Raw genomic sequence first — 18,336 nt, 5'->3', positions numbered from 1 at the left:
CATATTAATAATAATTGAAACTATGGTGTACATTATTAAAATAAATTTGTAATATTTTAATAAGCTTTTAAGCAAAAATAAATCGTGACTGCAGAATATGCGTTTTTTTTGTTTTTGTTTTTTTTTTGTTTTTTGTTTGTTTTGAATTAATCAAAAATACTGATACTAGAATAAAGGAAAAAAAATGGTGGATTTTTTTTCAAATCTTTACTTACTTAATACAATAAAATATAAATTAGGTTAATATTATAAAGCTCAAGTGATGTGGCAATTGCTATGAAGCAACAGCACTTTATAAAAAATCTTAAAGTTTAGAACCGCGATGTCTTTCGAAGAAAATAAAAAAAAAATTTGACTACATTTATCCGTTTAGTCACACTGTACTCAGCACTACTTATCTCTTCAAAGTAATTTCGTCGTTATTAAGTGAAAGTGAGGGAGTCACGGGCAAGATATCGAGTTTCTCGGCGCGATTGTGATAAAACCTAAGGATGTGGCATTGACAATAGGAAAAACGAAGCGAACGACTTACCTTGATCGGGACCTGCGTGGTTCGCCTTAGATTTGCTGACGACGTTCGTAAGGGTCTCCTTCTTAATAGCTTGGACCGCGGGCGGCACGAAGCCATTGGCCATCTGAGGCGCGGCCATTAGAGGCTGCTGCTGGACCGCTTGCTGGATCGGCTGCTGAAGTCCTTGGTCGGCAACGGCAGCCGCCCTGTCCTCCGTATAAAGGAGAAAGCAGACGGTCAGCCAGACGGCACCCGCGAGGATCGCGACCTTGAGCCACAAGGAACGCCGGCGCGGAAAGCCCATTGCTCTCGACTATCTGGCGCACGATTCGCGTCCCGACCTGTAATCGCCTGCTCGTCGTTGTCTTAGTCCTACCCTCGGCGATCTCCCCCGACCGCGAGCCAATAGCCGGACGACTCTCAACGCGCTCCTTTTCTGCTGTTATCTCAGCGACATGTCCCGCGCTAGAGTATCGCGGAATTTCTCGGCTTTTATTTTGCGCCTGGACTCCCTCCGGAAGAATCGGACGACTGTCCTAGAACCTCTCGACGATGCCTTTGCGACATCATAGGCGCTGCCACCTGCGCCTCTGAAAACTTGGCGAGCAAAAGCCGAAGTCCTCTTGGAGATCGATTGCTCTCACTCAGGCCGTGGCTCTTTCTGAAACAGATGATGGTACAATTTTTTACATTTTTTACATTACTTTCATCGCCGGTCAAGCCTCCTCGTTTTCGCATGCAAATGACAAGGGACGGAAGCGTCGCTCGCCGCAAACTTGACTTTACTAAGTGATAACGAAATGACTCGACTGGTTTGTAAGTGTAGGTGTGACGCAGACATCGAGTCGACAGCTACATTATCGACGCTCCTGGATTGCCCGGGATGACAAGGCACTTCCTAATGAAAAGGAAACTTCGTTTCCCGGATGTCCGCGCGTCTCTTCGGGCACTAACCTTCTATTACAATAACCTATCGCGCTTTAATCATTCATTTTCTTCCTCTTTAGTTTTTTTCTCTCAAATTTTTCCATTTCATACTAAAATCGTTGCGCCACTTTTTACAACAAACTTTTATTGTATTTCAGTCGTTCAAGCTTTTCACATATTGGCAATCGGAGAGAATGTTCAATCATGTTCATCGTAAGGTACGAGGAACATATTAATTCGAGGCACGGCTCTGAACGTGACATTTTAATTAATAATAATATTATATTTTAATTATGTAATTATTTTTCTTGCCAGCTTAGCTAACGCACACATATCTTACAACTGATTATTATAACTTGCGTATTTACGATGAAGTATGTGTATTTATAAAGAGAAAGAGGTTAATGAATGTATCATACAATGATTTTTACATAATCTGGTCTAACTGCAGATCGAAAATACTTAACCTCTTACTGTCAATTAATACAAAGTTTGCTCGCTTTATAAGGTAATTCCAACAAATTTCTCACGGAGCAGTACAAAATTAGAAATACAATATCTTAATACAGAAATGTATTTTGTAAGCAAATATCCAGGTACTTATATTGCCCAATAGTACCATATTATCATTATAATCATATATAAATTTTAACACAATCATAAAAACGTGTTCAATTAAACGAAAATAATTTAATGTTATCCTTTATTGTAGCGCCAAATTTATTCACCTTCAATTAACGATAAAATTCATTTAATCTCTTCTTATCGTGAAAAAAAAAATTAATAATGATTTAATTTATAAATAATTATACGTTTATTTGTTACTCGATAAGAGAATGCAAATTACGGAGGTAAAATTTTCTTTATCGGTTGAGAATATTTTTTTCAAAGTAAAATTATCGACCAAATGACAGATAAATCTTATTACAATAACTCTCATTATCTCCAACTAATATTGTAATACATATTGAATATATATTGTTCCTAATGAATGGGTAAAACATCGAGATTAACAATTTTCAAAATCTAAGCATAAAACTATTTAGAATTTTTGTATTGTTGATGTGATTTTGTATGTTTGTATGGATAGATGAATAATAAAGTCGTGTATATGTCGAAGGATTTGCCAAGTAAACCTAGAATATTGTCCAATACGGTGTGCCGAAGTGTCAAATCACGGATAATAACGGGATACTGCCTCTAAGCTCGTACACAACTACTGGAATATCTGTATAGACTTGTAGTTCGGTATATAGTACTACACTTTCTCAAGTAATAGAAATATGCACCAAGTCACCTGCTACAGACGATTATTTGACATACACTTGGGACATATATATACCATGAATGTCATGACTCATAATCTACCTACGTATATCTCATAATAAAAGACATAATATATTGCAAAATTTCAAATTAATAAAATAGATTGTTTACTGACATATTAACTTTTACAGCAATAACAACAACCAAAAACAAAAAACAAAAAACAAAAAACAAAAAAAATGAAAACCCATTACATTTGCATTATATTTACAATATATATATATTGATTGTACAGTATATAAGTGATTAAGTTGCGTTGATTAAAAAAAACTACGTTAAAAGAGAGACATAATATAACATATTCTTGTATAAGATTAAAATAGATTTTCTATATTTTGCAAATTAATAATATTATTCCATTAATTCTACATTAATAAAAATAATTAATTTTATAAGTTCGAAAGTAATTAAATTCCTACCAGCTAGATGATATAATTGAAACTCGCATAATGAAAATAGATTCGACAGAGACGAGAGGTTCGTTTATTGTTATATTATATTAAAGCTTCATCAACGGCGTTAATGATGTCCAGTGTGAAGTATCATCAAAGTTCCGACATATTAATCTGAGCGACAGCAAAGGACCAGCTGAAGTTGAATTATTCATTTGAAGTTGAGCAAATAATAAGATATTAAAAAAAAAAAAAAAAAAAAAAAATTAAATAAAATAAAAAAACAGAAATATGATAAAACCAATGGGTTTTTGTGTTATTAGAAAAGAAACTCTTTAAAAGTTTATTATTTATTGCAACAAATTTTCAATTCATTAAAATAAAAATATATGCTTAAGTAAAAATTGTCACATAGAAAAATGGAAGTACACAATAAATTAACTAATGATTTTGATGTCCGTGCCTTTTCTGAATAACAAATTCCTCCTATTTATATAAAATTACAGAGATTTCACAAAACATTATTTGTTAAAAATGTAGAAAAAATTATTTAATCAAGGCTTGATTTTTTATGTATCAATGTATAAAAGCTTTTATATATTGAAGTAAGCCGAAATAAAGTAAAATGCAAGATATTACTTATATTTGCATATGTGCTAACTAAAATCTACTTTTTTTCTAGAAAATGAAACACATTTTAAGTTGAAAAACTCCATTAATTTTAATCCGATTATATTAAAACTTTGATGAAATAAATTCACAATGATGTTTTTTAAGAAAAATAAGAGAATCATATTTAAGAATGATTATTACTTAAAGTCCTTTGATTTTTGAACATTTAACATTAATCAATTTATAATACGCGTTATTTAAATGTAGTAATGTAAAGAGAAAAAATATCAATATAATTCAATATAGTAGAAAAGTGACTTTTTACAGCGATTCTCATTTATCTTTGAGGTTATAAAAAAGACATTTAAAGAATGTTCTAGATAAAAGAAATTCACAAAAGCAGATATAGGTTTGTTAGATCATAATTTTAATAGTTTTGTGATATCACATTTGGTCACTTAAACAATCTAATACATAAATGTATTACGAGAGAAAAGAATGATGATAATAATAATAGTAACAATAGTAAAAACAACAACAGCAACAACAACGACAACGACAACGACAACGACAACGACAACGACAACGACAACGGTAATAATAATAATGTTATGAAAGTTTGGCAAAATGAAATTGTCGTGCAACGCTTAATTTGAAAAGTTATTCGCCAAATAAAAAGAGAAACATAATTGTAGAAAGTTGTCGGTGTGAAACAATCGAAAGCCAAGGAAAATTTTCTGGAACTAGGCGCACGTGCAGAAAGTCAGCGAGTGATCCGGCAGATTCGCAGCGCCGATGCTTCGGAAAGTCCGATGATAGACAGAGGGCGTAGAAACAGCCATCCCGTACGATTGCAGCTTAACAGTGTATTGGTCGTACATCAGACACGGCTGTATAAAAGACGTAGAGTGTGGTGTAAAACAGAGCTGAGTCCGCAATGGTTTACGGGGTCGTTAGCAGGAATTCTGGACTTAAAGAGGAACTCGAAGGCAATATAGATGGTCAAGCATCGGGCAGGATCGCGCATCGCGACAGCGTCGGGCCGTTAAAAGCCTTGACAATGAAAAGCACTGGATGCGCGGAGGCAATAAAGACTTAACGCGCCAACCACTAATGGAGTAATGGACACAGCCGTCGCGCATAGGGACCTCCTGGACTCTAGCCAAATAAGTGTCCCTCGGTGCATAACCATACAGCACACGTACACAGCATCTCTGGAGTCTCCTTTTGTCGCGCCCCTTTGTCTCGTTCCTAATTGCGCTCGTCGTGTCGTGTTTTATTTGAGGGACGTCGTTCGTGCGCGAGCGAATCTCGAGGCCGGAAAATCAAGCCGCGCCAATGCGGAAAAGCAGCCCCACCTCTTTCGGATCTCAGAGATCGTGGTCGGAAAACAAAGCGGCGAGTGACGGGAGGGCGCACGAAGCCTCGTTGATAATAAAATTTGGGCCCGGGTAGTTCCCCGCCCGTGTTAATTAATTTTCGGGAACTAGCGTGTACGGTCATTCTCGTCGCCCTCCACCCACCCACCCCTCGCTAACTCTTTGACAACTACCGGATATAGCAACGTCATCTAACTCGTGTACGAATTCGAATTAAGCCTCCTTTCGCTCACTCTCCCCCCCCTCTCTCTCTCTCTCTCTCTCTCTCTCTCTCTCGTAATCTCCGCAGTGTCATCCATGCCCTTCGTACAGCCTGCCGTGTCACTTTTTCTGCCGCCATTCCCCCTCCACGTTACCCCCCCCCCCACTCACTGTCACCCTATCTCTCTTTACATCTCTATTTACGAGAGTACATCGAAGTCCCTTTGAAGAGGAAAAAGTAATTTCTTCTCTTTACTTTACGAAATCTTAGAAATAAGCACAGCGTGTCATAGATTGCCCGAACGGAAAAGTAAAAGAAGCATCCTCCCCCGTTGCTCTTAGGCAATTGTCGAGTAAAGTGACGTTTGCCATTCTAATAAATTTTATCCACGCCAAGATGGCTTTTATATCGCTATAAGCATTTTCTAAATGCATTGTATCAATGGTTCGTGGCAATTCTATTTTTTTTTTTTTTTTTTTTTAAATTTCACTCAAATATGATGGACGGCTAAACGAAAATTTTGCTTAACTTTGTTTTCCCTTTAATAACTTATCTCGCATATTACACTATAAACACACCCGTTGCTAAGCCTTTTGTGCGTGTGCGTGTACGTGTGCGTGTGCGTGTGCGTGTGAGTGCGCGGGCGCGTACGAATGTGTTTTATTGTTCTGATACAAGAGCTGTAGACAAAAAACATACGGGCGACAACAGAGTTCTATACCAATACTCGTATATCGCAATGCAAATTGATTTTTAATTCTTCGATCGCCGAACAAGGTTAAACCAAACTTTAAATTCATGTTTGTGTACTATGAATTTCACGATAAAACATCGAGCTCATACATATCCACATCATTGTGCGCGGCTCGAATTATAACTCGACTATACGAATGACTTTACAGTTTAAAGGCTGTCGCAAATAAGACGACGTGGAGCAAAATTGGGCTGCTGCGATAACTTCTATCCTTCTTCTTCTCAAATATGACTCCGTACGGAAAAAGAAAAGAGAAGAGAAAAAAAAGGAGAAAAAGAAATGAATAAAGCGACTATCTCAAATATTTTTTAAAAGAATTTTTTTCGCTTTACTCGAAGATATTAAGATACCAACTTGACTCAAATAAAAGAGTAGGATATATATTTATTGACATTTCTTTTCAAAATCTACCGATGCATTTTGAATATAAATATAAAAGGCATTATCATGACTTTTGAATGGTTTGATTTGTCGACAAAAAGCATTCATAATTTCCTTACATGAATATAAATTTAAATGCTTTTTCTTTTTTTTTCCTTTTTTTTTTATGTCCCTTTAATATCATAAAATATAATAATATAAAAAAACGAACTTTCAATGTTTTATTCACAATTATGTAAGTATTCTATCAGTCATTGTTACGATCTTTTGTGCTCTCGTGGTTAAAATCTCTTACGAACAATTATCATAGAAAAATGTATATATGAATTACGATTGTCAAGAGGAATGGAAAATTATGACACAAAAAAGACATACTTTGTATGTAATAAAAGTAATTTTGTAATTTTGTAATATATGAATCATACTTAACGCGTACTAGATTAAAAAATAATTTAATCATCAAATATCTTCGTTTCAATAAGCGTATTTGTTTAAAAATTTGTCGTTAAATATTTATAAATGTACATGGTTTATTCGTATAATACAGAAATTGTTCGAATCAATAAAACACGTACGGATAATCAATAACATATGTGAGTCACTAATTATTAGGAGTTGTCATTTCTTGGTGAAACTGGTTATTTGTTTCTTATGTAAATTTGTCGGTAATGTACTCTCTAACTCATTATATCAACGACCTCAATTCTATTTGTCCTCTCTTCCCTCTTTCTTGCTGTTATTCTTCCATTTAATCATTTATTCCGAATACTTTTTGACTTTTTGACTAATGTTAATTAAATAATGAAAAACAGGCGGATCGTTTGTTATATTAAATATATCATGTCTCAAATATTTTTGAGAAGCTTTCAGCTTTTTTACGATATTTATAAAGTAGTAAAACTTTCCGTCTACTTATACCGAAGTTTTTTTTTTGTTTTGTTTTTTTTTTTATATATATATTAAAAACTTTTCCAAACGCACTTACAGTGTGATAAAAAATACATATGACTATAATAGATAAAGTATACAATAAGTTTTATGCTCCACATATAATATATACACTATTGCTCTATTTACACTATTGCTATTGAATTAATAAATGAATTGTGTGCATGATTGTATTAAAATTAAACAACGTGATTTATATTGACATTATAATTTAGTCAAAATCTAAAGAATTGTCAAAGCTATAATTACACAAGCTGTTGCAATATTAATTATTTGAATAGAATGAATGTTAATCGAGTATATAAATTAAAATGAATATTGTCGTAATAAATGAGCAAGCAAAACATTGAACAAGCAAAATGTTAGTGTGTGTCTAAAATTTAACATTATATGGGCCATTTTGTTTTTAAATTATTTAATTCCATTAAATTTTATGACATAAACAGTTCACGCAAGTGGTAAAAAGTGCATTAAATTTTTCATCTTTCAACTTTGAAATTGTATTAAAAAAAATTTTTTTTTTTTTTTGTAGCTGTTTTGTAAAATATATTAATGCAAATTAAGTTATAAAATCGTTAGATTTTCTTGTATAAATAACATAGTTTTATATATTTTTTTTAATCTTTCACTAAAAATTATCCCTTATGAAATATAAATTATAGTCCATAAATTATAGAATAATTAATTCATCAAAACTCTGACAAATTGTTACGAGATAAAGTATAAAGTCACTTAAAATCATTGATAAGAAATTCCATGTAATAAACTTAAAGAACATGAATTGCCGACTCCCAGTAAAAATCCACTTTAATTTATGAAATATCTTATTACATCTTGCCATGAAGTATTGAAAAGAATTGTTAAAATAACTATTATTCGTTCTAAATATGCATATGTGCACCAATAATTTTATTAGGATATTATTAAGCAAGCATATTGTTATATTTTTATTTACGTTTGCATGAATTTTATTTAATAACACGAATTAAGTGACACGACTATATATAATATCGTTAACGTTTACTCGCTATAATTATATAAAAAAAAAAAAAAACCCCCCATCGAATTATTAATACGAAAATCTAAGAAACATACTTTGAATGCCGTTTATGTTAAATCTCCAACGAGCATTTATCGAAAATCAGTTTGGTTATTTTAAACTTCGCCGAGACGAAAGCTATTTGTTGATAATGATTTTTAAAGATTTGATATTAAATTTAATGGAAGACTGCCAAAGTGCGGGAGTACGATTTCGCAAACATATGATACCCAAACCTACGGCATAAGTTTCTGTTTTAACAGCATATGTAATAAAATTTGCACAACATTAAAGTATATGGGATTTAGGTATATCCATTCAAGATCTTATAGAATGAGGAAAACAAACGTTGAGCATTTTACGCTTTATCCTACATACTCGAGTTGTTGAACTGCCTGCCTCTTGGCAACTATTAATTTCCAAATGGATTTTAATACAGAAGTGGGAGAGGATTTAGAAAGGAATTAAATATTCGGTTCGAGAGACTGAACGTGTATTCAGTAAATATGTTACATTGACTTCGCCAAAGGGATGAATTAGTTATTCGGTGACGTAGTTGTACCGACGAATCATTATGCCGCTTCCTTCCATTTGCCACGCGCACAATAAACTCGTATGAACGAAACAGAGCGCTTACGAGTAGCCATTGCCTAAAGTGCATTAAGGTCATGCATAATTTACTCGCTCGCACGCCCTGTCATTTTTAATCGACATTTTGTTTCTCTGTGCCATTTACACTGACTCGCTCAGGCATTATTGGCAGATTTGATTGTTTCACTTATTGGCCATAACATTTAAAAAAAAAAAAAAAAAAAAAAAACTATATAAATAAATAAAAAGTAAAAAAAAAACAGCAATAAAAAAACGAAATAATGAACAATATGGGCAAAAAGTAAAAGCCGTAAGTAAGTTTTTAGAGCGAGGCAAATAGATCCATTTTTCTAATATGCCAATATTTTTATCTCTTTTTTTAAATTTTTTTTATTTTTTTATTAATCAATACAAATGTATAGTTTTTGTAATAATACTAGTCATAAAAACAACTACCAATCTTGCACTTAATGACAACAGACACACTATCGAAGTTAGTTAACACGAGAGACAATGCTGCTCGCCTAACTTTCTAAAACATCTTTATGAATTGAATGTTCAATTTACCGATGATTGTGAAAAGTAAAATCTTCTTTTCTTTAATTTATCCTATGCTCGATCGACCGTCTCAGTAAATCCGTAATCTCAGATTTTCACGAGTAATCAGTGATACAATTTTTGTCGAGACGATCTCGTTCAGACGCAAAAATGAAATGAAAAATGCTTGATCGAAGAGGAAATCATGATTGTTATATAAGTAATTGTTTGTAAAGAATAAAATTTACGTAGAGGGAAGCTGCAGAATGTGAGCCACACTGAGCGAAAGCAATGAAGGATTTCCGTCCGTAAATATGCAGCTAATTTTCAGAATGTTTTTTCGGGGGTAATTAAAATGAGTATATACTCGCATTGAACGTAGGTATGCACATGGGAGGTGCTTTTGCACTTACGAAAAACTTTCATATAAATGGCTTTCATTACCTATCGTAGACTTACTAAAGACACCTAAGCCGTCTGGTATTAATATCACGTGGCGCGACAGGCTTTGTTGTCGAGCCTAGTAGCTCTTTCTCCTCCCTTGGGCTTGGGGCTCTAATACGGCGTGAGCCGTAGTTACATTCCTTCCGTCTCTCTCTCTCTCTCTCTCTCTCTCTCTCTCTCTCACTCCGTACCATACATCTGCCCGCCGAAACCTTCCCGGTGAGACTTTTCATCTTACCCTCAGCCTTTCTTCTTTCCTTTTCTCTGAAGCGTCACCGCTAAAAATTACGACCTGACGCGAGCGCAACGCATGCCCACGCGTGCGAGACCCCCCCCCCCCCACCACCACCGTTCACACTCATTTTTCGAAAGATTCATCCAAGAAATTTTAACCTTTGCCCAAGTTTTTAACCCCATTCCATCTCCCTTCCTTCCTTCCTTCCTTCCTTCCTTCCGTCCTTCCTGCCGTTCATCCTTTTAAACTTTTAGCCTCACCTCACTCATATAAGCAATTTTATTCTCTGCCTCGCTCGCTCCCTCTTCTACACCTCTCACTCTTTATACACATGTATATATACACGTGTAATTTTATCGTCCTTTTTATATCATAAGCAAGGGAGTATTTCACACTCTCACACCTCTCCTTTTCTCTGCATCTGTATAGCATTTTTTATCTCGAGTAATTTGAAGCTACCACTTGCAGTCCTTTCACAACGAATACATAAATCTTTTTTTTCTTTTCTTTATTTTTTGTTTTGTTTTGTTTTGTTTTGTTTTTTTACATTTCTATCGAGACGCAAGGAAGTCTTTATTAAATTGGTTACGATAATAGTCAAATTTCTTTTTAATTAGCGTGTTATAACACAAATTAAATGCCACATTAGAAATATTTAAAATTAAGTACATAATAAAATAGTAAATCTATAATTGTTTTATCGCATAATCAATGTGCGAATTCGATTCAAATTATTATGAATTTTTAGAAATATTTGTATGAAAATTGCTAATCATAACAAATTTTTGAATAATTAAATATATAAAGTTTGTATACAAATAAACAAAATAGTTCTTTTATTTTAATGTTTTCATATATTAGGATACGCAATTTGCACAAATAAAAATTAATTGTATTTTTTGACAAATTAAAGTTGAAAATTGCAGGCAGGCATAAAGTAAAATAATAAATAGCGTTAGAATTCATTTATCAAAGATAAATGATTTAATATTTGATGTTTTAGGAACAATCTTTTATTTGAAAATAAAAAATACTAAACGAATTTAGGTAATTATAAAATCAAACGTATAGTATTCATAGTAATTAAAATGAATTAATTTCTCGAGTTAAAGTGAATAACACTTTTGTTCAAAATTTCTTGTATGCTCATAAATCTATCGATAATATTATAATTTACTTTGTTGATAATACGCTCATTTCTAACTGGACTATATGAATTATAATAATAAATCACATATCATAATTTCACTTGATAGGGTGAAATATTAAATGAAATAATATACAAAGAGCTTATAAAAAAAAGTCATTGCACACTGACATGTAATATATTCATATTTATATATGATATCAATTATAATTTATTTATAAAATTATTATACAGAAATGATTTAAAATGTTCTAAAGGACGTATAAAAAACAACGCTTTTCTTGATGACTCATTTCAAATTTACAATAAGGTAATGAAAAAAAATATATGTGTATGATTGGTTATACCCGTTTAGTTTAGTGTTACTGTTCATAAAAAAAATTATAGGCAGTTTATTACTTTTGCGCGATTAACTATATTGAGAAAAATAAAATTTTATTAAACTTGAAAGAATATTTTAAAGTTATTAATAAAGTCAAATTGAATTTAAAATACTTTAATTACTATATTTAATCAATATAACTTTAGGTGTTAAAAATCTTAAATTATTAAAAATGTATCTACAATGATTCAATATAATATAATGAATAATAATTTTTCGAATTAAATTTTTTTCATATAATATTTCTGTACAATTTTGATTTATTTAATTTAATATATTATTATATATAATATATAATATATATAATATAATAATTTATTATTTATTTAATATTAAAATTTAATTTATTTAAAACGATGGTAGTGAATAATTAAAAAATTATTTAAAGAATTTCAGCATTTTTAAAAAAAAAATATATATATACACACAAGTATAAATTATATAGATATTTTGAGTAGAATATTGAATAAATTCTTAAATAGTAATAACCCTTTTAATCAAAGCACAATTATAACTGTTAAAACGACTAAATTTGTGGTGCTGGAATAATTAATAATTTTATTCTTCTCATTAAATAACATGCAGGTAATTGTAAAAAGGGTAATTTTTGAAAATGTAAAGTTTCGTATAGATATGAATGATATTTTGTTGGCTTTTATTTCAGAAATTATTTTTACTTGTTTGCGCTCATTTGCATATGTAAATGCACGAATTGAGATTATCATTTGTTGACTGAAACTATCGCCATGATGAATTGTTCTTATATTAAAGAGAAAGGAATAATTGTTAAATACAAAAATGTCAAATGTCGATGTTAAATAAAGTTTTATGGGCCTGTCCATAAGGGACGACACGCAGGTGGGCAACAATAATGATAACAGCAATCGTCATCAGTTTGGCGAATGGCAATACCTTGGACTGAGATCAAGTATTTCGAATACTTTCATGTACCAAAGAAATACAACTTACCCCTTCTTTTCTTCAAGAATTTTCTAAATATTTCTGACGGACGTCTGCGTCACTTATACTACTGTTTCATAATTCTAATAATTCTAATAATCATTCTTCATAAGTGTAAAATGTTATCCGTTTCACATATGGATTAATGTAACGAATATTTTCACATTAAAATCATTTGTGTAAAAGTTACACTTACGAATGTTTAACACAATATTTATTAGTCAATCAATCAATTCTGATTCCAATTAAAGAAAAACTTATTGAAACTATTTATTCTGTATATTATATATACTAAAAATATTTTCATACTCTGTACTTATGACTTTATCTTATTAATTGCCTCTTTAATATTATATAATAGTTGAATGCATATTTTTGCACAGTTGACAAGTGAACTATGAAAAGAAAAATAGCGAACGATCAAGTAGAGCTGCCAGCTAGAATGATATTAAATGTAGGATGAGAAAAACTTTGATCTAAAAGAACATTGTATTAATGTAAATTTCTAACTTAATAAATCTTCTTTCTCTTATATTAATATGAAATAAGTGAAAGTATATTTTATTAAAAAAGTTCAGGACTTATGTAAATACCTCATACTTATTATTTTTATTTCACTTATCTATATATAATCGAAGACATTTAATATTATCTCTAAGAGAATATACGATTATGTTTTTACAATTACATTACAGTCTATTAAATATTTAATTATATTTTAATAATTATTATTTAAGCATAGAAAACTAAATTAACTGATGATTTTTATACTATACGTTAATATATTTTATATAAACGAATTATAATCTTAAGACAATAATAATCTTAAGAGATGAATTTTTTTATCACAGTCCCCTTTAGATTGACAAAGATGTAATAAGGTTTATGAAGGATTAGGCGTACAATTGAAAAAGCAAAATACAAATAAAACATGTTTGTATACAGCGTATGAGAAATTAGTCTTTCGAATACAAAGACCAGTTATTTTGTTCTAATTTTTCATCTGCGAAATAAAAATGTTTTGTACTACCACTGGTTGATCTGAACCGATGACTAATCATTACTAAGCCGTTACATGCACGTATTTGCATATGTGTAGATTTTGAAATTTTTTTATATTTTGATGTACGTTTCACACATATTTCTCAAGTAATAATGTCGAAAATTTAATATTATCTCTTAATTTATAGTAAATTTATATTTAATAAATAGCAAAAAAAAAAAAAGTCCTCAAGAATATATTTTTTACAAAAGAATTCATAGACAGCTGGTACAATTTTTCAAGAAATGACCGAAAAGATTGATACGTGCATATCGAGTAATTATGATGCATGTGCAAGAAAAGTTTGAAAAAAACATGAAGAATTCATTAAAATTTTCGCGTAAATTAAATTTTTTTTCCCCTATTAGCGATGACGAAGGGAGGCTAAAAAGCTTGAAGAGGCACAGGTTGAGGCAACACTTCTAAGGCGCCGCGAGACGAACTCAAGTGCGAAAAGTCGCAATCGTAGACTTCGGCCTTGCACAGACAGTCACAGAGAGTAAGATAGATAGATAGATAGATAGATAGATAGAGAGAGATATATAGATAGAGAGAGAGAGAGAGAGAGAGAGAGAGACAGAGAAAGAGAGGGAGGGAGAGGCGCCAGAGGTAAAAATCACGGGACAATGAGGGCGTGCATTGATGCGAGTACTACAAGTGCGATAGAATAGATCGAAGTACTCGCCTGCTAATTTTATAGTGGCACCATACGGCACACTCGACTGGCCGTCCAATTAGACGACGCTCGAACGCGCAATCGCTCATTGAAAACTCGAGCATTGTACTATATGAGATCTATAAATCTCCGAAAGGGGTCTCCTACCGTCTTACTAAGCGAATATGAGAGTGCGCGCAGCCTCGCGCGACCTACGAATGCACTCCCTCCCTCCCTACCTCTCGCCCTCTTAACAATTCCCTCTCCTGCTTGTTCAGTATGCATGCACATGTCTGGATGTGCGTGCACCACTGTTTAGCCTCAACTTGGCTACAGCGGCGGTAGTCTCGAACTCTTGGACCGTGAGATTGGAGGCAAGCGCGAGACTTTGTAAAGAGCGAACCGTCCTTCATATCTCCTCTTTCCCCTTTGGAATCGTGACTATGCGAGAAAATGGAACTACCCTCCTTTTGCCGAACGATATTCCCGAGATTGTGTACACATCGTTCCTTCGTTCCTGTTCATCTACACCCCCCCCCCCTTCACTCTCCTACTCGACATCCTTCCTCTTTCGCTTTTCTACCCTCATTCATATATTTTTTCTAATTCTCTCTTTTCTCTTAGGCTTGCAAATATCGACTTATCGGAATTATTGTTGTTATCTTTGGTGACGTAAACCTACAGATTTCTCTATTATAGTCTACTTAGGTTTATCACGACTAATTGTTAGGCGGTTACTTGGAATTTATGAGCTACCATATTTTCTAATGCCAAAGATAGATAATAATTTCACGATTGAATAGAAACATTTATGCAATATTGGCTCGTTACTTTAAAAAGTTTTAAATATTTTTAATCCGGCTGCTCTTGCTTCCAAAGCTGCGAACGCCCGAGCGATGATTATTTATTTACTTGCAAATATTTAAGTAGGATTATTCATGTAAAATTGAGAGCAAACATTTTGTATTTACAACCTGAATTTTCTCCAAGCTTATAAGCTTATTAAATATCAAAATGAAATATTGCTGCGCATTCAACAGTTTTTAATTTTAATATGTTATATAAAGTTGCTGATGGAAACTTAATAACATACTCCTACTACATACCTCTATTATACATTATTGTTTTATCTCGTTGTTTTAATTTTGAAAGATTATTATGCTTTTTTAACAAATTAGGCCAAATTAACAAATACTAAAATTGCTAGAATCCATTAAACGATAAAATATAACACGCTTAAGTGCTGTAATAAACATTGTCTTTTGAAAAATACTAATTACAATGAATGCATTATTTTCTCTTGGCAATAAGAAACATATATTCAAATAATCTTGCGTAAGAATATTAATATCAGGCAGACAGTTAACATTTTACAGTATTAATTTTAAAATGATTTAAAATTTAAAAGCCAAAGGAATACTGCATTCACAGTTCTGTATAATAAAGCTAGGGATGACGATTATATAGTTATCTCATTAACCAGTACCTGCCGCCCGCTTAACCGACGTAGAATAGAATATTGCCTGCAGCTCATAACGATTAAATGTTAATGTTGCTTAATCAATATAGTGTATCATTTATACTCGATAAATAGCCTAACGCACACATTCGTCACATCGTCGATTATCTCCGACTTTATAAGCTCCCACAAACTAATTCCTTATCATTTCAGCCAATAACGTCATATCACCAATACACGTATTCGTTAAATAATTCATTTTAGCCGATTTAATCCATCATCTTAGGCTGGTTCGTCTATTTAGCGTCAATTAGGTGAAGCATTAGCACGCGCACGTTCATCGTCCTGTAAGTACATTACGAGGGAAGAAAAGTGGTTCTCCTACCAATGGACAAAGTAATTCATGAGCTATCTGTTTTTTATATAACGATATTAAATTTGACAGTTCGATAATTCTCTCGTTGATCTATCCGTGGGCTGTCTCGGCTCGCTTATCAATATATTTAATTTCCCAGCAGTGACGAGCAAACGCTGGCTGAAGGCTTTCCCGGGCGAAGAAAAAGGCGTGGCGATGCTCTCGTGTATACATGGGTGGGATGTGGGTGTGGGTTTGGGTGTGGGTTGGGATCGGGGGGAGGGGGGGTGTGACGAGAGCGAGAAATAATCGACGAGGGGAAGACGAAGGACAAAGGTCGAGCGGCAATCAGTAGTAGACCCAGCGAAATAAGAGAATCATCGGTCGGGCTTTCACCGTCCGGCGAATTAAATTGTTTCGGGGCACTTTTTGCTGCCTCGATTACCGCTGCGTGTATCGGGGCCAGTGGCGCCGGTGCATTATAAGTCGACGCTCTATGCGCGTGCGTGCGTGCGTGCGTGCGTGCGTCCGTGCGTGCTTGCGCTACGGGCGGATCGGAGCCTGCGGGCACATGTGGCACAGAGGCGAGCGAGCGAGCTCGAGGTCAACGGCCGAGGCCAACGGCGTAACTGGTTTAGCAAAGGCCGCGTGTGCCTACCTGGTTCTTCTTGCCGGTGTGTGTGTGTGTGTGTGTGTGTGTGTGTGTGTGAAACGACGTAGCGGCGGAAAAGCTCAAGCGGGGGGCTACGCAATCGGTCCGCTAAAATAGCGCCTCTCTTGTAGCCGCGACCGCTTTTCCTTTTTCCTCCTCTTACTCCACTGTGCCGTCTCGGTTCCCTTCTTCGGCGAGCTGCTTCCCCGTGCCAGACCCTACTCGATCGTCCCAGTTTTGCGGAATTTAGAACGACGATATTTAGAATCGGTCGAAGCGGACTTTGTCCACCCATTTAAGCGTGAAATTCATTTTCAATCGAAATTTTGAAATTTTCGTGCTCGCTCCCACCACTCCAACTTGCCGACGAAAATATAAGGGAAACGTTGCGCTGAGCTGCTCTGGCTCAAGATGGTCAACCACTTTTGAGATACTTTAATACTCGATTCCGACTGTAATTAAACGGATCCTCGGATATTTATTATTTACATTTGAGTATTACATTGTTTCGCATTCAAAATTTTCCATTAGAGAAGTTTTGTGAGAATGTCGTTGTTTTGTTTTACGGCACTACTAAGTTCAATCAAATGGAGATGACGAAATATCTTTGACGATTTATTACAGAAGGGATATTTTTGTGTCAGCCGCGATGCATAAAATGAGCCATTGAATTGCCGAGCGATAATGTAATGATATTTCATTTGATACCCTCTATTCAAATCTCATTAATTTCCACAAAAGGACTGTATTGTGAATACCAAATGGACAGACAAAGGCCTATCAAATTGCTCATTATTATTGTTTAATCTGTACTGAAAAAATCACGTCCTATGCACGCTTTCAATAGGGCGGTGCAAGAAATATAAGAAAGGCAATACAAGAAATATAGTCAATACGTGTAATCACCCACTAACAGTTATTCCAAAATCTAAAACGAATTCTCATAATTGTCAGTACCTTTCCCTTGGCACTTCTCCCCCCCCCCTCTCTCTCTCTCCCTCTTCATCGCTAATTTACGCACATTTATATTCACATACTCTGTGGGTAGTTGGAACGTTTTGACCGGACTCGGACACTTTAGTTTCAAGTGACTCGTATTTTTTAATTCGCCCAGCCATGGAAGCTGAAGCTGAAATACGAGTCGCCCGATCGCATGATGGTTTTGAACGCGTGTGCATCACAATAAAATTCAAGAGTGCGCTCGTACACATAATTTGCAACACTCTGAGAATTTCAAGCCAATGAGAGCATAAAAGAGAAATAAAATTCTTCCTAGCCCTAAGTGATAAAATTTCACTCGATTTAACCATGCATGCGCATTAATGATCATTAGTTTCCAATGGCCCACTTGCTCATCTCTATCTCCCTCTCTCTCTCTCTCTCTCTCTCTCTTCTCCTTTTCATCT

General features: G+C 33.8%; 1 protein-coding gene across 1 annotated transcript in view; it reads right to left on the bottom strand.

Moving 5' to 3' along the window:
• Positions 1 to 18,336, bottom strand: part of Pgant9 (polypeptide N-acetylgalactosaminyltransferase 9) — a 177,879-nt gene that overhangs the window by 60,115 nt on the left and 99,428 nt on the right. Inside the window, exon 3 of the mRNA XM_011501740.1 lies at positions 533 to 1,172. Within this exon, the coding sequence (XP_011500042.1) occupies positions 533 to 815 (283 nt within the window). The 5' untranslated portion in view covers positions 816 to 1,172. The remainder of the gene's footprint in view (positions 1 to 532; positions 1,173 to 18,336) is intronic.

This window comes from Ceratosolen solmsi, unplaced genomic scaffold (genome assembly GCF_000503995.2).
Source record: "Ceratosolen solmsi marchali unplaced genomic scaffold, CerSol_1.0 scaffold23, whole genome shotgun sequence".
Taxonomy (NCBI): domain Eukaryota; kingdom Metazoa; phylum Arthropoda; class Insecta; order Hymenoptera; family Agaonidae; genus Ceratosolen; species Ceratosolen solmsi.
The sequence above is the reverse complement of the archived record's forward strand: the minus strand, read 5'-3'. Positions and strand labels throughout refer to the sequence as shown.